General features: G+C 49.8%; 1 protein-coding gene across 5 annotated transcripts in view; it reads right to left on the bottom strand.

Annotated features, from left to right (window-relative positions):
• Positions 1-21447, bottom strand: part of XPOT (exportin for tRNA) — a 50341-nt gene extending 28894 nt beyond the window's left edge. The window contains exons 1-2 of one of the 5 annotated variants that reach the window (XM_029079079.2): positions 21203-21447; positions 1492-1625 (exon numbers count right to left, since the gene is read on the bottom strand). In XM_029079079.2, the coding sequence (XP_028934912.1) occupies positions 1492-1551 (60 nt within the window). In that variant the 5' untranslated portion in view covers positions 1552-1625; positions 21203-21447. Of the gene's footprint in view, positions 1-1491; positions 1626-3673; positions 3717-6283; positions 6345-6548; positions 6643-21202 lie in introns of those variants that run through there. The other 4 variants (XM_039914071.1, XM_029079080.2, XM_029079081.1 and 1 more) reach the window with 4 other exon arrangements.
• Between the last annotated feature and the right edge of the window lie 539 nt (positions 21448-21986).

The raw sequence follows: 21986 nt of genomic DNA, 5'->3' as shown, positions 1-21986 counted from the left end.
GGTCAAAACTAACTTGGCCAATGCAGTGCCAGAAAGCAGGAGATCTCATCCAAAGCGAAATCTATGGTTCTTTGAAAGGATAGATAGGTAAAAGATAAACACCTCAAGCAGCAGGAAAGAACAGAATCCTTGAGTTATTTCTTGCTTGAGGTTTACCTTAATTTTTCTGCTAACTATCCAATGCCTAGGCCTAGTGAGAACTGGGAGAGGGAGGTCTGGAACTAGAGAAGGAAGCAAGAAAGACACCCCTCCGTTCTTCTATAAAGTGGGAGCTGGACTCTTGCTTTTCAAAAAAACTCCCATTGTAGTGCTCAGAGTTCACAGTGGGGCAAGCTGCCGCTACCTTTGGCAGCATTTATTCCTTCAATCATATTTATTGAGCGCTATGTGCAGAACACTGTACTAAGCTCTTGGGAGAGTACAATAGAACAATCTCTCTCCTGATTAGACTGTGAGCCCGTCATTGGACAGGGATTGTCTCTGTTGCCGAACTGTACCTTCCAAGCGCTTAGTCCAGTGCTCTGCACATAGTAAGAGCTCAACAAATACTACTGAATGAACAATACATTCCCTGCTAACAACCATCTTGCAGGCTAGAGAGGCTGGGCTGTGTCCAGACAGAGAGGCGCTGTCAGAAGACTGTTCCCCAATTCTGTCATATTCCCTCCAAAATGAGAAGTGGAAGAGTGTGCTATGGCATACTGAGCGTATCTCAATCGGTCAGTCAGTTGTGCTTACTGTGTGCGCAGCACTGTACCCCCTTCTTACCCCACACTTCAGAAAGTTCATAGTTCTTGAAAGCCTTCTAATTACCATTGTAGGCAAAGAATCTGTCTACTGACTGTTATATTGTCTCCTCCCAAGAGCTTAGTAGTGCTCTGCACACAGTAAGTACTCGATAAGTACCACTGATTAATTGAAGCCTGCACTTACTTCTTGTAACTGTCTCTCTTCCATCAGCCTACGGTGCTGACTAATTTTGATTTAATTTGAAAGCAACTTCATTATAAAAAGCCTATCGGGTTTACCAGTGACCTTAAATTAATCGAGAAGCCAGAGAACCTCAATCCATTTCATTTTACAGAAACGAGAAGCCTAGTGATTGATAGGAAAAATCTCTCTCTCATTGACACACATAACAGTTCCTTTCTGGTTGGGCCCCACAAAGAGAAGCTCATGCTACAGAACGGCAGCCTCGAACCATGACCTTCTGCCCCAAATGCATAGTGAAGACGCTCGTTATGGAAGAACTGTGCATACCGGTTCGTGACAGTTACTCAGTTAAGTTAAAATAAGTCAGACAACGCCTGTCAGGATCCTGAAAACAGAAATGGGTAATTTTCCACTCACACGTTAGATGTTTAACTGGATGTGAGATTTGTTCTTCACTTAACCTGAAGATTAAATTAAGTGAAACGAGGCTCCGCAAGCTGAAATGATGCGGAAGCCTGGAAAATAGTCGTTCAAAGTAGTTAAGCAAATTTCACTTACCCTTTGTCTGAAGTCAGCATCGGCATTTGGATTTAACCCTAAAAGGGCCTGTTCATCCATGCCTGCTGCTATAGTCCGAGGTTCTTAATTTTAATAAACTTGCCCCCTACTCCTCCAATAGAAGCCACCAACATCTGCACACAGAAAAAGTCAGAATGAAAAGGTATTTGCTAAACAATATTAATTGCAACTGAATAAAATATCTTCAAAAATACAAAAATGGGTTGAGTTTCCTTTATTGCCAGAGTTAATGATTTTTACCCAATCGGTCTTAAAAAAGAAGGTCTTAGCAAGTGACAAGACAAGAAACTGTCTTCTAAACATTGCCCCATTTTTTTTCCAGAGGGTGGGAAGGCACTGAGATTTTATTTGACATGCAAAATTCTGCCCTCATTTAATTAGAATCCACGTCATCTGACTCCCAAGCCCATGCTTTCTCTCTGCTAGGTCAGGCTGCTGGAATCACCACTCACCAGTACCTGGATCATCTTCCTAAAACACAGGCTGGGCTTCGCTACTCCCCGCCTCCAAAACCTCAAACCACTGGTGTAAAGCTCCCTTCCAGCTGTCTCTTTCCTATATAAAGCCACTTCCTTCAGGAAACCTCTCCTAATTCTCCAACACCTCCAGCTCAAACCAGTCAGCCATTCCAGCACTTCTGCATATACTAATCGCTTGAGACTGTGGGCCTCTCGATGGCCAAGGTCCCTAACTCTCAGCGGTATATTCTTTCCCAGCACTAAGGACAATACACTGGGCAAGGGCCTAATAAACGCTACTCCTATTATTTAAGTGCTTCCTACGTGCCAGGCACTTTACTAGCTATGAGAAAATCAGGTTGGACACAGTCCCTGTTCCACCCAGGTATTTAATCCCCAGTTTTCAGAGGAGGAAACTGAGGCCCGGAGCACTTGCCCAAGGTGAGTGATACAGCTGATATGAGAACCCAGGTCTCCTGATTTGCCCACCCATGTTTGTTTGATGGTACCTATTAAGCACTTACTATGTGTCAAACACTGTTCTAAGTGCTGGGGTAGGTAGAGGTTAATTCAGTCAGACAGTTCCTCATCCCACATGGGGGCTCACAGTCTTAAGTAGGAGGGAGAACAGGTACTGAACCCCCATTTTACAGTTGAGGAAACTGAGGCATAGAGAAGTGAAGTCACTTGCCATGGGTCACACAGCAAGCAATCAGCGGGAGCCAGGATTAGAACTCAGGTCCTCTGAGTCCCAGGCCCGTACTCTTTCTTTAAGGTCGTGCTGCTTTTCTTACTACTACGGCCTATTTTTAGTTAATTTTCTTTTGTTTCTGTCATTTCTGAATAGACTACGGTATGCCTGCATTTTTGTTCTGCCTATTTGAGCTTGAATAAAACCACTGGGGACAAATGACCCAAATAGGTTCTCAACCCGGTAAAGACTGAAAACACCAGCATATAAAGATATCAATGTACGATTACCAAAGTCAAAGGATTAAAATGATTTTCAATTGTGTGACATAATCGCACAAGAAAAAGCTCATTTCAGGGCAACTCTTGTCAGTCAACTGAGAACAAGGTAATTCTGTGGTTTGGGGACCCTTCTGTGTCCCAATTACCAAAGAAAAAATAAAATAAAAAGAGGAAGATCCAACTCGTCATATCTGTAAGAGGATTTAAAATATTTTTGATCTCTCTGTGGTTACTCTGTAGCTAGTTTTTTTGCTCTCGACACTTCAACTAAGTTCGTTTCTGGGTGCCAGTCTATTAAATGCACATTTCTCCCTAAGAACTAATTACTGGTTTCCCAAGAACGGTTCTTGTTTTTCTGGTTATAGGTCTATGTCTCAGGGGTGCCGACTACTCCAGAAAGGCAGAAGCGGAGAAGGTGATACCAAATACCCCGATTTGTAGTTCTCCAATTCTTGGGGAAGAAATGAATTTGACTGCTGCTGGGTCATCTGCGTTTGCCAAGGATCAACGAGCCTGGAATGGAGGGTGAATGAGCAAGCAGATTATGCTGGAAGAGTGTGTGAACTATCCTGGGACGAAAAGCAGCAAGGCCTAATGGAAAAAGCACGGGGTTGGGGGATCAGAGGACCTGGGTTCTATTCCCAGCTCTGCCACTTGCCTGCTTTTATGACCGAGGGTACATCATTTCTCTGGGCCTCAGTTTTCTCCTCTGTAAAATGGGGATTCAATACCTGTTCTCCCTCCTGCTTCGACTGCGTGTCCGCTCTGAGAAGCGGCGTGGCTCAGTGGAAGGAGCCCAGGCTTGGGAGGCCGCGGTTGTGGGTTCTAATTCCGGCTCCGCCACTTGTCAGCGGTGTGACTTTGGGCAAGTCGTTTCACTTCTCTGTGCCTCAGTTATCTCATCTGTAAAATGGAGATTAAGACTGTGAGCCCCAAGTGGGACTACTTGATTCCTTGTATCTACCCTAGAGCTTAGAACAGTGCTTGGCATATAGTAAGTGCTTAAATACCATCATCACTATCATCTGATTTATCTCCCATCTACCCCAGCTCCTGGCACATATAAGCGTTTAACAAATACCACAATGATTAATATCGAGTATAAGCTATACTGGATTGCCTGTGACTATAGCAACTGAGTGAGCGAAATTTCCTAGCATTACACGTGAAAGAGCCCTGGCCTGGGAGTCAGAAGCACCTGGGTTCTAATCCTGGCTCCTCCATTTGTCGACTGTGGGACCCTGGGCAAGTCATTTCACTGGACCTCAGTTTCCTCCTCTGCAAAATGGGGATTTAAGACTGAGCCCTAGGTGGCACAGCTCCTGCGTCCGACCTGACTGGCTTGTATCAACCCCGGAGCTTAGGACAGTGCCTTCTACATGGTAGGCGCTTAATACTATATATTTTCAAAAAAAAAGGATGTGGGCCACCCACGCCATCACCCTCCCCGCCACGCGGTGGTGATTGCCCAAGGCCCCCGGGTCACGGCCTGGTGCTGGATGGTCTGTTGGGTTCTCCCAGGTGCTTAGTACAGTGCTCTGCACATGGTAAGTGCTCAATAAATACCAATAATTGCTAGCTGGGGTCAGAGGGCTGGGGATGGATGGGATGGAGAAGCGAAGGTGTGTGAGGATGTTGATGGGGATAGTTGGATTCTCCCAAGCGCTTATTACAGTGCTCTGCACATAGTCAGCACTCCCTAATTACCAATCAATAATTGCTAACCAGGGGTGGAGGAGTGGGGATGGAGGAGTGTGTCTGGGGGGAAAGGGGCACGGATGGGGAATGCTGGACTCTTCCAGGTGCTCAGTGCTGTGCACATAGTCAGTGCTCCATAAATACCAATCAATGATTGCTGAGTGGGGTCAGAGGGTTGGGGATGTAGAATTGGGGGGAGGGGGCCAGTTGGGGTCTCCCAGGCACTCAGTACAGTGCTGTGCACCTAGTCAGCGCTCCCTAACTCCCAATCAATGATTGCTAAGCGGGGTCGGAGGGCTGGGGATGGAGAACTGGGGGGGCGGGGGGAGCCAAGGGGCCAGCTGGGGTCTCCCAGGTGCTCAGTACAGTGCTGTGCACATAGTCAGTGCTCCCTAAATACCAATCAATGATTGCTAAGCGGGGTCGGAGGGCTGGGGAATGGAGAACTGGGGGGGGGGGGCGGGGGGAGGGGGTAGTTGGCCTTGGGGTCTCCCAGGCACTCAGTACAGTGCTCTGCACCTAGTCAGTGCTCCCTAACTCCCAATCAGTGATTGCTAAGCGGGGTCGGGGGGGCAGTTGGGGTCTCCCAGGCACTCAGTACAGTGCTATGCACAGAGTCAGCGCTCCATAAATACCACTCTATGATTGCTAAGTGGGGTCGGGGGACGGAGGATTGGTTGGGGGGGCCAGTTGGGGTCTCCCAGGTGCTCAGTACAGTGCTATGCACAGAGTCAGCGCTCCCCAACTCCCAATTAGTGATTGCTAACTGGGGTCGGGTGTGTGGGGGGGCAGCTGGGGTCTCCCAGGCTTTCAGTACAGTGCTGTGCACGTAGTCAGTGCTCCCTAAGTCCCAATCAGTGATTGCTAAGCGGGGTCGGAGGGGGGTGGCAGTTGGGGTCTCGCAGGCGCTCAGTACAGTGCTGTGCACATTCAATCAGTGATTGCTAAGCGGGGTTGGGGGGCAGTTGGGGTCTCCCAGGCGCTCAGTATAGTGCTGTGCACGTAGACAGCGCTCCCTAACTCCCAATCAGTGATTGCTAAGCGGGGTGGGGGTTGGGGGGGGCAGGTGGGGTGCTGCAGGCACTCAGTACAGTGCTGTGCACGTCCAATCAGCGATTGCTAAGCGGGGTGGGCAGTGGGGGTGTCGCAGGCGCTCAGTACAGTGCTGTGCACGTAGTTAGCGCTCCCTAACTCCCAATCAGTGATTGCTACGCGGGGTCCCCCGATTAGACTGTAAGCCCGTCAAACGGCAGGGACTGTCTCTGTTGCCGACTTGTTCATCCCAAGCGCTTAGTACAGTGCTCTGCGCATAGTAAGCGCTCAATAAATACTATTGAATGAATGAATGAATGGGGGGGCAGTGGGGGTGTCGCAGGCGCTCAGTACAGTGCCGTGCACGTCCAATCAGTGATTGCTAAGCGGGGTGGGGGTTGGGGGGGCAGCTGGGGTGTCGCAGGCGCTCAGTACAGTGCCGTGCACGTCCAATGAGTGATTGCTAAGCGGGGTGGGGGTTGGGGGGCAGTTGGGGGTGTCGCAGGCGCTCAGTACAGCGCCGTGCCCGTAGTGAGCGCTCCCCAAGTCCCCACGAATGCTCGCGAAGCGGGTCGGGGGCCTGAGGGTGAATCCGGGCCTCCCCCCGTTACCTTCCCGGTCAGTCCATCCGCAGGCGGGGGCGGCGGCGGCGGCGGCGGCGGGGGCGCGCGGGGCGGGGGCGCGCGGGGGGCGGGGGCGCGCGGGGACGCCGAGCGGTGGGGGCGCATGCGCGCGCCGGTGCGCGTGGGTGGGGGGGGGAGGCCGCGCGGCGGGTCCTGCGTGTCCGCCGGGTGACCGCCCCAGGAAGAGGAAGCGCGCGCGGGGGAGACCCTCCCTCCCTCCCTCTCTCTCTCCTTCCTTCTCTCCCTCCCAAACCTGCGGCCGCCGCCTCAGCGGGCTCCTCTGGTCCCCAGCCGGCCTGGGCCCACCGCCGCCGCCGCCGCCGCCGCCTCATGGGCCGCCCCGGCCGACCGCCGGCGCCTACAATTCCCGGCAGGCATCGCTTCGGACCTCAGGGCGCACGCGCCTCCTCCCTCCGCGTGGTGGTGGTGGTGGTGGGGGGGGCGAGGTGCACGACGGGACGTCCGGCCGCATGGGCGCCGCCTGGCCTTCTGGGATTTGTAGTCCCGTCCGCGCCGCCTGGCCTTCTGGGATTTGTAGTCCCAGGCCGCCTTTTTTTATGGTATTTAGAAATAAAGAATAACAGTAATGATAATAATGCGATTATGGTATTTCTTAAGCGCCTGCTATGTGCCAAGCACTGTTCTAAACGCTGGGGGGGGTACAAGGTGATCAGATTGTCCCACGTGGGGCTCACAGTCTTCATTCCCATTTTACAGATGAGGACATTGAGGCCCAGAGATTAATAATAGTAATAATAATAATAATATTTGTTAACTGCTTACTTTGTGCCAAGGACTATTCTAAGCGCTGAGATAGATACAGGGTAATCAGGTTGTCCCACCTGGGGCTCACAGTCTTCATCCCCATTTTAGAGGAGGGAATTGAAGCCCAGAAAATAATAATAACAATAATAATATTTGTTAACTGCTTACTATGTGCCAAGCACTATTCTAAACACTGAGGTAGATAGAAGGTAATCATTTTAGAGAAAGGAATTGAAGCCCAGAGAATAACAATAATAATAATGATAATATTATAATAATAATATTTAACTGCTTACTCTGTGCCAAGCACTATTCTAAACACTGATTTAGATACAAGGTAATCAGGTTGTCCCACGTGGGGCTCACAGTCTTCATCCCCATTTTAGAGGAGGGAATTGAAGCCCAGAGAATAATAATAATAATAATATTTAACTGCTTACTCTGTGCCAAGCACTATTCTAAACACTGATTTAGATACAAGGTAATCAGGTTGTCCCACGTGGGGCTCACAGTCTGCGTCCCCATTTTACAGAGGAGGGAATTGAAGCCCAGAGAAGAAGAAGAAGAATAATTTGTGGTGCTCACTATGTGCCAAGCACTATTCTAAGCGCTGAGATAGATACAAGATAATCAGGTTGTTCCACGTGGGACTCACAGTCTTCATCCCCATTTTACAAATGAGGGGACCAAAGCGCAGAGAATAATAATAATAATGATGGTATTTGTTAAGCACTTACTATGAGCCAAGCACTGTTCTAAGCGCTGGGGTAGTTACAAGGTAATCGGATTGTCCCCACGTGGGGCTCACAGTCTTCATCCCCATTTTACAGATGAGGGAACTGAGGCCCAGAGAAGTTGAAGTGACTTGCCCAAAGTCACACAGCTGACAAGCGGTGGAGCCGGGATTTGAACCCATGACCTCTGACTCCCAAGCCTGTGCTCTTTCCACTGAGCCAAGCTGCTTCTCAAGATAAAATAACTGAGTCACAGAGAATAATAATAATAATAATGATTATGGTATTTGTTAAGCGTTTATTATGTGCCAAACACTATTCTAAGCACTGGGAAGAAAAGTGACTTTCCCAAGGTCACATAGCACACAAGTGGCAAAACTGGGATTAGAACCCAGGTCCTTCTGACTCCTAGGATCGTTCATTCATTAATTCAATAGTATTTTTTGAGCACTTACTATGTGCAGAGCACTGTACTAAGCGCTTGGAATGGACAAGTCGGCAACAGATAGAGACGGTCCCTGCCGTTTGACGGGCTTACAGTCTAATCGGGGGAGACAGGCAGACAAGAACAATGGCAATAAATAGAGTCAAGGGGAAGAACATCTCATAAAAACAATGGCAAATAAATAGAATCAGGGTGATGCACATCTCATTAAACAAAATAAATAGGGTGATAAAGATATATACAGTCGAGCGGACGAGTACAGTGCTGAGGGAGTGGGATGGGAGGGGGGAGAAGGAAAGGGAAAGGGGGGAGAAGAGGGTTTAGCTGCGGAGAGGTGAAGGGGGGGTAGAGGGAGCAGAGGGAAAAAGGGGGAGCTCAGTCTGGGAAGACCTCTTGGAGGAGGTGAGCTTTAAGTAGGGATTTGAAGAGGGGAAGAGAATTAGAATGTCGGAGGAGAGGAGGGAGGGCATTCCAGGACCGCGGGAGGACGTGGCCCGGGGGTCGACGGCGGGATGGGCGAGACCGAGGGACGGTGAGGAGGTGGGCGGCAGAGAAGCGGAGCGTGCGGGGTGGGCGGTAGAAAGAGAGAAGGGAGGAGAGGTAGGAAGGGGCAAGGTGATGGAGAGCCTTGAAGCCTAGAGTGAGGAGTTTTTGTTTGGAGCGGAGGTTGACAGGCAACCACTGGAGGTGTTCCACTAGTCAAAGGTGCTTCTCACGTGGCCTAGTGCAAAGAGTACAGGCCTGGGAGTCAGAAGACTCCTGGCTCTGCCCCATGCTCATTGTGTGATCTTGGCCAAGTCACTGAACTTCTCTGTGCCTCAGTGTCCTCATCTGAGAAATGACAATTTGATTCCTCTCATCCACCTTAGACTGAGCCCCATCTTTTCTCTCTCCTAACACTTAGTACAGTGCTTGGCACATGGTAAAGCATTTAACAAGTAGCACGATTATTATGACCTTTGAGTTTCTTACTTGATGTGGGGAGAATTGGAGATTTTAAAGGAATTAATTGATGTGTGCAGAAGGGCATTTTAGCAAGGTGATCCAGAAGCAGAGTGAAGTATAGACTGGGAAGAGGTTGAAGGCAAGGAGATCAGTGAGGCGGCTAATATAGTTTTCCAGTCAGAATATGATGAAAGGGAAGCAGTGTGACCTAGTGGGTAAAGAATGTGACTGGGAGCCAGAGGATCTGGGTTTTAATCCCTACACCACCACTTGTCTGGGCAAGTGGGCAAGTGACTTCACTGCTCTGTGCCTCAGTTTCCTCAACTGCAAAATGGGGATTCCATACCTGTTCACGCTCTCACTTAGACTGTGAACCCCACGTGGGACAGGGGTTGAGTCTGACCTGGTCAAATTGTATCTCCTCAGGGCTTAGGATGGTGCGTCAGAGGTCATGGGTTCGAATCCCTGCTCCGCCGCTTGTCAGCTGTGTGACTGTGGGCAAGTCACTTAACTTCTCTGTGCCTCAGTTACCTCATCTGTAAAATGGGGATTAAGACCGTGAGCCCCACGGGGGACAACCTGATTCCCCTGTGTCTACCCCAGCGCTTAGAACAGTGCTCTGCACATAGTAAGCGCTTAACAAATACCAACATTATTGTTATGATTGAGCCAGGATGAAATGATTGAGAGCCAGGAGATAGGATAATAGCTGGGAGGTTTCTGTCTCCCCCTCGTTGTGGTCAGGGAATGTGCCTACCTACTCCCTGGTATGGTGCTCTCCCAAGCGTTTAGTACAGTGCTCCGCACAAAGTAAGCGCTCAATAAATACTATTTATTGATTGATTGAGAGCAAAAACCATGTGACTGATTTATTTTCTTTGAGTCCATCACAACAGCCAGGAGGTGGCAGCAGAGCTCTAGTGGTTGAACCCCGTGCACTCAGTACTGTGAACACTGTATTAAGCGCTTACTTTGTGCGAGGCACTGTACTAAACCCTGGGGTACTAATAATGTTGGTATTTGTTAAGCGCTTACTATGTGCAGAGCACTGTTCTAAGCGCTGGGGGAGATACAGGGTCATCAGGTTGTCCCATGTGAGGTTCACAGTTAATCCCCATTTTGCAGATGAGGTAACTGAGGCACAGAGAGGTTAAGTGACTTGCCCGCAGTCACACAGTTGACAAGTGGCAGGGCCGGGATTCGAACCCATGACCTCTGACTCCCCAGCCCGGGCTCTTTCCACTGAGCCACGCAGATATTCATTCAATAGTATTTATTGAGCGTTTACTATGTGCAGAGCACTGGACTAAGCGCTTGGAATGGACAATTCGGCAACAGAGACAATCCCTGCCCAATGACGGCCTTACAGTCTAATCGGGGGAGACAGACAAAAACAAGACAAGATAATCACGATAAATAGAACCAAGGGATGTCACCTCATTAACAAAGTAAATATGGTAATAAAAATATATACAAATGAGGACAGTTCTTAGGGGAGGGGAAAGGAGAGGGGGAGGAGCAGAGGGAAAGGGGTCTTAGCTGAGGGGAGGTGAAGGGGGGAAAGCAGAGGGAGCAGAGGCCAGAGGGGGAGCAGAGGGAAAAGGGGAAGTTCAGTCTGGGAAGGCCTCTTGGAGGAGGTGAGCTTTCAGTAGGGCTTTGACCAAGTTCACCTCCCTACCGCAGGACCCTAGAGGACGCTCAATCAACGCTATTACTACTTCTCCGAACACCCAGCTTGTCCAGAAAAGCACATCGCAGACCTGTATTCATTCAGTCATTCATTCAATCCTATTTATTGAGCGCTGACTGTGTGCAGAGCACAGTAGTAGCGCTTGGGAGAGGACAGTTTCAACAATAAGCAGACACATTCCCTGCCCACAACAAATTTATAGTCTAAAGAGGGGGAGATGGACGTAAATAGAAATAAATAAATGACAGACATGTACCTAAGTGCTGTGGGGCTGGGAGGGGGGGAAGAACAAAGGGAGCAAGTCAGGGTGACGCAGAAGGGAGTAGGAGAAGAGGAAAGGGAGGCTTAGTCAGGGAAGGCCTCTTGGAAGAGATGGTCCTTCAAGAAGGCTTTGAAGGAGGGGCGAGTAATTGTCTACCAGATTTGAGGAGGGAGGGTATTCCAGGCCAGAGGCAGAATGTGGGCCAGGGATCGGCCAAAAGATAGTCAAGATCGAGGCACAGCGAGAAGGTTAGCGGCATCAGAGGAGCGAAGTGTGCGGGCTGAGTTGTAGAAGGAGAATAGCGAGGTGAGGTAGGAGGGGGCAAGGTGATGGACTACTTTAAAGTCAATGTTGAGGAGTTTTCATTTGATGTGGAGGTGGTTGGACAGTCACTGGAGGTCCTTTAGGAGTGGGGTAACAAGTCCTGAATGTTTTTGTAGAAAAATGATCTGGGCAGCAGAATGAAGTATGGATTGGAGTGGGGAGAGACAGGAGACTGGGAGGTCAGCAAGGAGGCTGATGCGGTAATCCAGGCGGAGAAGATGAATAAGTGAATTAATGTGGTAGCAGTTTGGAAGGAGAGGAAAGGGCAGATTTTAGCGATGTTGTGAAGGTGGGACCAACAGGATTTAGTGATGGATTGAATATGTAGGTTGAATGAGAGAGAGGAGTCCAGGATGATGCCAAAGTGACGGGCTTGTGAGACAGGAAGGATGGTCGTGCCGTCTACAGAGATGGGAAAGTCAGGGGGAGGACAGGGTTTGGGTGGGAAGACGAATTCTGTTTTGGACACGTTAAGCTTGAGGTGACGGGAGGACATTCAAGTGGAGATGTCTTGAAGGCAGGAAGAGATGCGAGACTGCAGAGAGGGAGAGAGATCAGGGCAGGAGATGGAGATTTGGGTATCATCCACATAGAGGTGGTAGGTAAAGCCGTGGGAACGAATGAGTTCTCAAGGGACTGGGCGTAGATGGAGAATAGAAGGGGACCCAGAACTGAGCCTTGAGGACCCCCACAGAAAGGGGGTGGGAGGCAGAGGGGGAGCCCACGAAGGAGATTGAGAATGAACGGCCGGAGAGATAAGAGGAAAAGTGAAGCCGAGGTTGCATAATGCTTCAAGAAGAAGGGGGTAGTTGACAGTGTCGAAGGCAGCTGAGCGGTCGAGGAGGATCAGGATGGAGTAGAGGCCCTTGGATTTAGCAAGAAGAAGATCATTGGGGACCGTTGAGAGGGCAGTTTTTGTGGAGTGAAGGGGACAGAAGCCAGATTGGAGGGGGTCACCGAGAGAATTGGAAGAGAGGAATTTGAGACAGTAGGTAAAGACAGCGCGCTTAGGGAGTTTGGAGAGGAATGGTAGGAGGGAGATGGGGCAATAACTGATGATCTTGTATCTACCCACGAGTTTAGTGTGGTGGCTGGCCCATAGTAAGCACTTACCAAATACCATAAAAAACCAGGAACACATCTTATCCTTTGGAAAGATTTCCATTTTGTATGCGATACCATGAATACTCTAAATTTGGAAAGATTCCCATTTTGTATGCAATACTGTGAATACTCTAAATCTTGACTCAGTATTTCACCTACAAAACCTTTGTCTATCTTAGATTTTCAGTGCACATAGTGAGTCCTGCAAGGGGCTAATTGTCTAATTCCCAAGTGTGTATTCTTTCTTAGTATTTAGTCCAATGCTCTGCACACAATAAGTGCTCAACAGTTGGGCAAGCAGCATAGTCTAGTGGATAAAGCACGGGCCAGGGACTCAGAAGGACCTGGGTTCTAATCTGAGCTCTGCTGCTTATCTGCTGTTTGACCTTGGTCACTGTGCCTCAGTGACCTCATCTGTAAAATGGGGATTAAGACTGTGAGCCCCATATCAGACATGGATGAGACAAGGACAGCGTCCAACCTGGTTAGCTTGTATCTATCCCAGCACTTAATACAGGGCCTGACACATAGCGTTTAACAAATACCATAAAAAAAAGTAAATACTATTGCTACTCTGAGCATTCCATGTCGTCTAGAATCGTATCTTAGAAAGCATGTTATATTGTGGTTTTGCTGGTGCATTCATGTGAGACATTTTTGTACCATTTCTCCTGTAATCGAAAACTTTCAGTTTCATCCTCACAGTACACTTTCTTCACCCAAAGAGAGGAACACATTTGGCTAACTGTACAGATTTCAGTTTCATAGGTAATATTGCGAATGCCCTAAACAGTGAACCACAGTGAAAATTATCTTTTTCTATTTACTGCAGAATTGCTGAGACTTGGAGAATTTCATCTTGTCTAGAGAAGGAGATGCAGGGATAATCAATCGATAATAGATAATAGATTATCGAGTGCTTATTGTGTGCAGAGCACTGTTTAAGCACTTGGGAGAGTACAAGGCAAAAGAATTGGTAGATACGTTCCCTAATCACAGGGAGCTGATTGTATTTTGTTGTTCTGTAGTTTTGTTGCAGTAACTGACAAGGGGATGCAATAATAATAATTGTGGCATTTTTAAAATGCTTACTATGAGCCATTGTACTAAGCGGTGGAATACAAACAAGATAGTCAGGTCCCTCATGGGGCTCACAGTCTAAGTAGGAGGGAAAACAGGTACTGAATCCCCATTTTGCAGTTGAGGAGACTGAGGCCCAGTGAAGTTAAGAGACTTGCCTTAAATCACACAGCAGCTAAATGGTGAAACTGTAATTAATAATAATAATGTTGGTATCTTAAGCGCTTACTGTGTGCAGAGCACTGTTTTAAGTGCTGGGGTAGATACAGGGTAATCAGGTTGTCCCACGTGGGGCTCACAGTCTTAATCCCCATTTTACAGATGAAGGAACTGAGTCACAGAGAAGTTAGGGGACTTGCCCCCAGTCACAGCTGACAAGTGGCAGAGCTGGGATTCGAACCCATGACCTCTGACTCCCAAGCCCATGCTCTTTCCACTGAGCCACGCTGATTAGAACCCAGGTCCTCTCATTCCCAGGATCGTGATTTTTCCACTAAGCCACGCTGCTTCTCACTTTCCCACCTTCCCATAGGGACATTGCTGTGTATAATATGCTTAGAAGCAGAGACATTTGGATCCATTTTCTTCACCCATTGCAGGAATTTTGCTATTTGTAAAGATTTCAGTTTAGTAGGCAATGTCGCACATTCTCAAAATAAGGAATCTATTTTAGAATTGTAGAATCTATTGTACCTTCTTAATAACAACAGTAATGATGGTATTTGTTAAGCACTTACTATATGCCAAACACTGTTCTAAGCGCTGGGGTAGATACAAGGTAATCAGGTTGTCCCACGTGGGGCTCACAGTCTTAATCCCCATTTTATAGATGAGGTAACTGAGGCACAGAGAAGTGAAGCATCTTGCCCAAGGTCACACAGCAGACAAGGGGCAAAGCCAGGATTAGAACCCACGTCCTCTGACTCCCAAGCCTGTGCTCTTTCCACTAGGCCACACTGCTTCTTCTAATAAGGGAAGCAGCAAGACATAGTGGAAAAAGAGTCACTGCCTAAACTATGTGACCTTGGGCCAATCATTTCACTTCTCTGAGCCTCAGTTGCCTCTTGTGGCTCAGTGGAAAGAGCCCGGGCTTGGGAGTCAGAGGTCATGAGTTCGAATACCGCCTTGGCCACTTGTCAGCTGTGTGACTATGGGCAAGTCACTCAACTTCTTTGGGCCTCAGTTCCCTCATCTGTAAAATGGGGATTAAGACTGTGAGCCTCACGTGGGGCAATCTGATTCCCCTGTATCTCCCCCAGCGCTTAGAACAGTGCTCTGCACATAGTCAGCGCTTAACAAATATCAACATTATTATTATTATCTAGTACAGTGCCCTGCATGCAGTAAGCACGTGGCTCAGTGGAAAGAACCCGGGCTTGGGAGTCAGAGGTCATGAGTTCGAATCCCGCCTCTGCCACTTGTCAGCTATGTGACTGTGGGCAAGTCACTTCACTTCTCTGGGCTTCAGTTCCCTCATCTGTAAAACGGGGATTAATTGTGAGCCTCACGTGGGACAACCTAATTACCCTCTATCTACCCCAGCGCTTAGAACAGTGCTCTGCACATAGTAAGCGCTTAACAAATACCAACATTATTGTTATTAATAAATACGATGGAATGAATAAAATGGGGATTAAAAATATGAGCCCCATGGGGTATTGTGTCCAACCTGATTACTTTGTAATAATAATAATAATGTTGGCATTTGTTAAGCGCTTACTAGGTGCAGAGCACTGTTCTAAGCGCTGGGGTAGATAAGGGGTAATCAGGTTGTCCCACGTGAGGCTCACAGTTAATTCCCATTGTATGTATCCCAGCGCTTAAAACAGTGACTGGCACAGCGTTTAGAACAGTGCTAAGAGATTAAAACAGCGTTTGGCACATAGTAAGCGCTTAATACGTACCATTATTATTACAGAAGCGCTTAATTAATACTTTTTTTAAAAAAATGGATGGGAGGTGCAGATTGAATTGTTCAACCGTGGCCGCAAGAGGGCAGTAGAGACTCGGCCGCAGTAGGGGCGCGGGGTAGTGCTGCCCCCGTGCGGCTCCACGCTGCTATGACCGCCCAATCAATCTATCAATCAATCAATTGATCAATCAATCAATCGTATTTATCGAGCGTTTACTATGTGCAGAGCAGTGTACTAAGCGCTTGGGAGAGTACATGGATCCTAACCCCGGCTCTGCCACTTATCTGCTGTGTGACCTTGGTCAAGTCACTTCACTTCTCTGGGCCTCAGTTACCTCATCTGCAAAATGGGAATTGAGACTGTGAGCCCCGTGAGACAGGGACTGAGTCCACCCCAATTTGCCTGTAATAATGTTGGTATTTGTTAAGCGCTTACTATGTGCAGGGCACTGTTCTAAGCACTGGGGTAGATACAGGTTGTCCCACGTGAGGCTCACAGTTAATCCCCATTTTACAGATGAGGTAACAGGCACAGAGAAGTTAAGTGACTTGCCCACAGTCACACAGCTGACAAGTGGCAGAGCCGGGAGTCGAACCCATGACCTATGACTCCGAAGCCCAGGCTCCCGCTGTATCCACCCCAGCACTTAGCCTGGCACATAATAAGCCCTGGACAAATGCTTCAGTTATAATTATTATTACCTTAGCTCCTCCGGGGACCTGAGCTGAATTAGGAGGGGATCCCTTCATGGGCAGTGGAGGGGAGGGGAGCCCTCTTTGGAAAGGAAAGAGGGGGTCACCATCTCGGCCTATTTGTTGCAGTGTCCTCCCCTCTCCCTCAACCTTCCTCTCCTCATCCTCCTTCAAGGTGAAGCCAAGAAAGAGAAGACCCATTACCCACCTAGGGGAAGGGAGGAGTGGAAGGAGGAGAGGAGGATTTGGGGGCTCAGGCAGAGTCAGGTGGTTGACAATACTGACTTGGGGGTCTGCAGAGGCCAGCAGCTGCAGCAGGAATTGAGGGGACGAGGGCCCCAGAGTCCACTGAGGGGAGCGGGAGTGTGTTCTCAGGGTCGGGTCCACCTGGGCCCACCCGCGTGTGGAGAGGGAGCCTGGGGGGCTCGAGAAACCTTCGGCCGGCCCCCCTGCATTTCTCCCCTGCCCAAGAAGCAGCAGCCAAGGGCCGGCATCACACTGCTGCCCCTCCACTGTGGGCAGGGCCGTGTCTAAAGGATGACCCACCCGTGGACACCGGAAGAGCACATGGGAGGGTGGGCATGGGGGAAGAGGAGCTCAAGGGGATGCAGGAAGATGAGGAGGCCATGGGGATGCGGGAGGAGCAGTCCTCGGGGACCAGGGAGGAGGAGGCTCCTGGGATGCGGGAGGAGGGACCCTTGGGGATGGGGTAGGAGGTCACTGGGATGAGGGAGAGGGAACCCATGGGGATACGGGAGGAGGAAGAGGTCACTGGGATGTGGGAAGGGGAACCCACTGGGATGCAGGAAGAGGAGGCCATGGGGATGCGGGAGGAGAAGCCCATTGGGATGTGGGAGGAGGAGTCCAGAGGGATGTGGAGGAGGATGATGATGATGGCATTTGTTAAATGCTTATTATGTGCCAGACACAGCACTAAGCGCTGGGGAAGATAGTAACTCACCTCCTCCAAGAGGCCTTCCCAGACTGAGCTCCTCTTCTCCCTCTACTCCCTCTGCCACCCCCCCTTTACCTCTCCGCAGCTAAACACTCTTTTTCCCCTTTTCCCTCTGCTCCTCCACCTCTCCCTTCCCATCCCCACAGCACTGTACTCGTCCGCTCAACTGTATATATTTCCATTACCCTATTTATTTTGTTAATGAATTGTACATCGCCTTGATTCTATTTAGTTGCCATTGTTTTTACGAGATGTTCTTCCCCTTGACTCTATTTATCGCCATTGTTCTTGTCTGTCCATCTCCCCCGATTAGACTGTAAGCCCGTCAAACGGCAGGGACTGTCTCTATCTGTTGCCGACTTGTTCATCCCAAGCGCTTAGTACAGTGCTCTGCACATAGTAAGCGCTCAATAAATACTATTGAATGAATGAATGAATAGTTAATCAGGTCAGACACGGTCCTTGTTCCAATCTTAATCCTCACTTTACAAGTGAGGTAACTGAGTCACAGAGAAGTGAAGTGATTTGCCCAAAGTCACCCCAACAGACAGGTGGTGGAGCTGGGATTAGAACCCAGGTTCTTCTGATTCCCAGGCCCGTGACATGGCCAATAGGCCATGCTGCTTCCCTCTTCCCACGGGATGCGGGAGAAGGAGGAGTTTTGAGGATGCAGGTGGAGGAAGCCAGCATCGCCTAGAGGATAGAGCATGGTCCTGGGAGTCAGAAAGACCTGGGTTCTAATCCCAGCTCTGCCACTTCTCTGCTGTGTGACCTGGAGCAAGTCATTTAACTTCTCTGGGCCTCAGTTCCCTCATCTGTAAAATGGGGATTAAGACCGTGAGCCCTATGTGGGGTTAGGGACTGTGCCCAACCCAACTGCCCTGTATCTCCCTCAACGCTTAGTACGTTGCGTGGCAGAAAGTAGGCGTTTAACAAATACCATGATTATTATTATTAAACCACAAGGAGGATGAGGAAGGGGGAGGAGGGTGACATTATGTCACGAGGCCACACGGGGGCAGCACAGGGAGGAGCCGGAGGCGGCAACCGGATCGTAGTTAAGGGCCTGGAGGCAATAATCAATCAATCAATCAATCATATTTCTTAAGCGCTTACTGTGTTCCTGGTACTGTACTAAGCGCTGCAGTAAATATCAGATAATCAGTTTGGACACAGTCCCTGTCCCACAGAGGACTCACAGCTTGAATCCCCATTTTACTAATGAGGTAACTGAGGCACAGAGAAGTTAAATGACTGGCCTAAGGTCCCACCGCAGGCAAGTGGTGGAGCCGGGATTAGAATCCAGGTCCTCTGACTCCCAGGCCCGGGCGCTAGCCACTGGACCATGCTGCTTCTCCTGTTCCTCCTGAACAATAGTAAAAATAATAATGGTGGCGTTTCTTAAGTGCTTACTATGTGCCAGACGTTGTTCTAAGAGCTGGGGTAGATACAATTTCATCATGTTGGAACCAGTCCCTGTCCCACATGGGGCTCACAGTCTCAATCCCATTTTATAGATAAGGTAACTGAGGCCCAGAGAGGTGAAGTGACTTGCCCAAGGCCACACAGGAGACAAATGGTGGAAAGAACCCATGGCCTTCTGACTCCCAGGCCCATGCTCTATCCACCACACCATGCTAGATGACCTCTGATCGTAGCTTGCAATATTTTTCTCTCCCCTCCCCGCTCCACACCAGCTCCCACGGGTCTTGAGTAGCCAAAGGCCACACCACCTCTGGGGTGCCCTCAAATATTGTCACCCCTCAATGTAAGAGGGGTCCCAGGCACCCCGAGGGACAGGGACCGTGTTTAATTCCCACTTGTGCATTCTCTCCCAGGGCTTAGAACAGTGCTCTGCACACAGTAAGTGGTTAATCAATGCTCTTATTCCTATTACTAGTACGATGGGTGACCAACCCGAGGCAGCCCAGCATGGCTTAGTGGAAAGAGCACAGGCTTGGGAGTCAGAGGACGTGGGTTCTAATTTCGGCTCTGCCACTCATCTGCTGTGTGACCCAGACTGGGAGCCCGTTGTGGGCAGGGACTGTCTCCCTTTGTTGCTGAACTGTACCTTCCATGCGCTTAGTACAGTGCTCTGCACACAGTAAGCATTCAATAAATATGATCAAATATGAATGAATAAATTCTCTGCGCCTCATTTACTTCATCTGTAAAATGGGGTTAAGACTGTGAGCGTCACATGGTTTTTACCTCAGTGCTTAGAACAGTGCTCGGCACATAGTAAGAGCTTTAACAAATACCGTAATAATAATTATTATTACTATTATTAGCCCAGGCTTGTGGACGGTGGCCCCGCGGGGATTCTGATGGGAAATGGCCATGAGGGGGCAACCTCAGCCCAGGGACCATCGGCTTTTCTGCTCTTTTTTGAGTGTGTGGAAGCAGAGTCTTGGGGCAGAGGGCTTGGGGAGAGAGGCTTGGATCAGAGATTTGGGGCAGAGGGCTGGGGGAGAGGCCTGGAGCAGAGATGTGGGGAGAGGCCTCTTGGAGCAGAGGGTTTGGGGAGAGGCCTGGAGCAGAGATTTGGGGCAGAGGGCTTGGGGAGGGGCCTGGAGCAGAGATTTGGGGCAGAAGGCTTGGGAAGAGGCCTAGAGCAGAGAGATTTGGGGCAGAGGGCTGGGGGAGAGGCCTGGAGAAGAGATGTGGGGAGAAGCCTGGAGCAGAATCTTGGAGCAGAGGCCTGGGATAGAGACCTGAAGCAGAGTCTTGGGGCAGAGCCCTGGGATAGAGGTCTGGAGCAAAGTCTTGGGGCAGAGACCTGGGATAGAGGCCTGGAGCAGAGATGTGGGTAAAGGCCTGGCATAGAGGCCTGGAGCAGAGATTTGGGAAGAGGCCTGGAGCAGAGTCTTGGGGCAGAGACCTGGGATAGAGGCCTGGAGCAGAGATTTGGGGAGAGATCTCCAGCAGAGACTTGGGCCAGAGGCTTGGGGCAAAGCTTGAAGCAGAGCTAGGGTAGAGGCCTGGACCTGGAGACCTGAGGCAGAGGCCTGGGATGGAAGCCTGGAGCAGAGGTCTGGGACAGAGAGCTGGGGCAGAGGCTGGGGGTAGAGGTCTGGAGCAGAGACTTGGGGCAGAGACCTGAGCCAGAACCCTGAGAGAGAGACCCGGGGCAGAGACCTGGGACAGAGATCTGAGGCAGAAACCTGGACAGAGGCCTGGAGTAGAAGCCTGGGCTAAAGACCTGGGACAGATATATGAGAAGCAGCGTGGCTTAGTGGAAAGAGCACGGGCTTGGGAGTCAGAGGTCGTGGGTTCTAATCCCGGCTCCGCCACTAGTCAGCTGTGTGACCTTGGACAAAGCACTTAAATTGTCTATGTCTCAGTTACCTCATCTGTAAAATGGGGATTAGGACTGTGAGCTCACGTGAAGCAACCTGATTACCTTGTATCTACCCCAGCACTTAGAACAATGCTTGGCACATAGTAAGCATTTAACAAATACCATTATTATTATTATTATTATTAGGTCTGGGGCAGAGATCTGGTGAAGAGACCTGGGGTAGAGGTTTGGGACAGAGGTCTGGGCCAGAGATTTGGGACTGAGACCTGGAGCAGAGACTTGAGGCAGATACCAGGGGCAGAGGTCTGGGGTAGAGGCTTAGGGCAATGGCCTGGGACAGGGGAGGGGAGGTAGGAAGGGGAGGTAAGAAGGAAGGGAATGGCAGGAACAGATAGGTCTCACCGGGTACCCTGCGTCATACACTATCCGGAGTGGCACCATCTGGGCTTCAGTCTACCATGCTGAACGCCATGCTGGCAGCCTCATGCAGCCCCTTGGGCCTCTGAACCACCAGTCCCCTCATGCCCAGCCCTGCCTCTTCTGCATCCCTGGGGAGACCTGGGGAAACCGAAGCCCAGAGACGAGCTCCTGGAACCTGCCCACCCCCATCCTTCACCCGCTCGGCCCCAGATCCCACACGACTTGGGGTGGAGTTTCGGTTTGGAAACAGACACTATCAGAATAACTATTGGGTTACTTTCAGTTGGGTGAAAAACAGGTTTTATCTTCATGATTCACAGTTGCCCAGCCAGCATCTCCTCCTTCCTGGCGTTGGCTGGTGACGCAAACGGTGAACGAACTGTGGCTACCTCGCTCCTCGTCAGGCTAACAATAGCCCCCGAACTCAGCACAGTACAGTTTCATCTTCCAACGCACTTTAACGTCTTCTCATCTCATCTTCTCCCAGCAGCCCTCGGGGAAGGGAGAGGCGGGTGTCGGTATCAACCCCATTTCCTCTGTGAGGAAACAGAGCCTCAGAGAGGTTCCGTAACTTTTGTGAAGTCACACAGCAGGCCAGGGACAGACTTGGAATTGGAGCTGGGGTCCAGATTCCCCACCACCACCACCAGGCTGAATGGCCTCTCTACCCTGCCATGTTAGAGCAACTCTTCAGCGGTTGGATTTCACAGTCCACCGAAAACTTAAAGAGGTCGGAGGTCCCTTCTGGAGGAAGCCTCTTACCCCATAAGCAGCAAGAAATTCCAGATATTATACAGAAGGAGGGCCGGGGGGGAAATCAATGAAGTAATCAATAGATGGTATTTATTTGTTGTGGACGGGGAACATGTCTGCCAACTCTGTTGTATTGCACTTTCTCAAGTGATGAGAAGCAGCCTGGGAGTCAGAAGGACCCGGGTTCTAATCCTCTACTTGTCTGCGGTGTGAACTTGGGCCAGTCACTTCATTTCTCTGTGCCTTACCTCTTCTATAAAATGGGGATCAAGACAGTGGGCCCGATGTGGGATAGGGATTGTGACTAA

Source organism: Ornithorhynchus anatinus, chromosome 14 (assembly GCF_004115215.2).
Source record: "Ornithorhynchus anatinus isolate Pmale09 chromosome 14, mOrnAna1.pri.v4, whole genome shotgun sequence".
NCBI classification, from domain to species: Eukaryota; Metazoa; Chordata; class Mammalia; order Monotremata; family Ornithorhynchidae; genus Ornithorhynchus; species Ornithorhynchus anatinus.
Note: the sequence above shows the minus strand (reverse complement) of the source record. Positions and strands in the feature narration are given on the sequence as shown.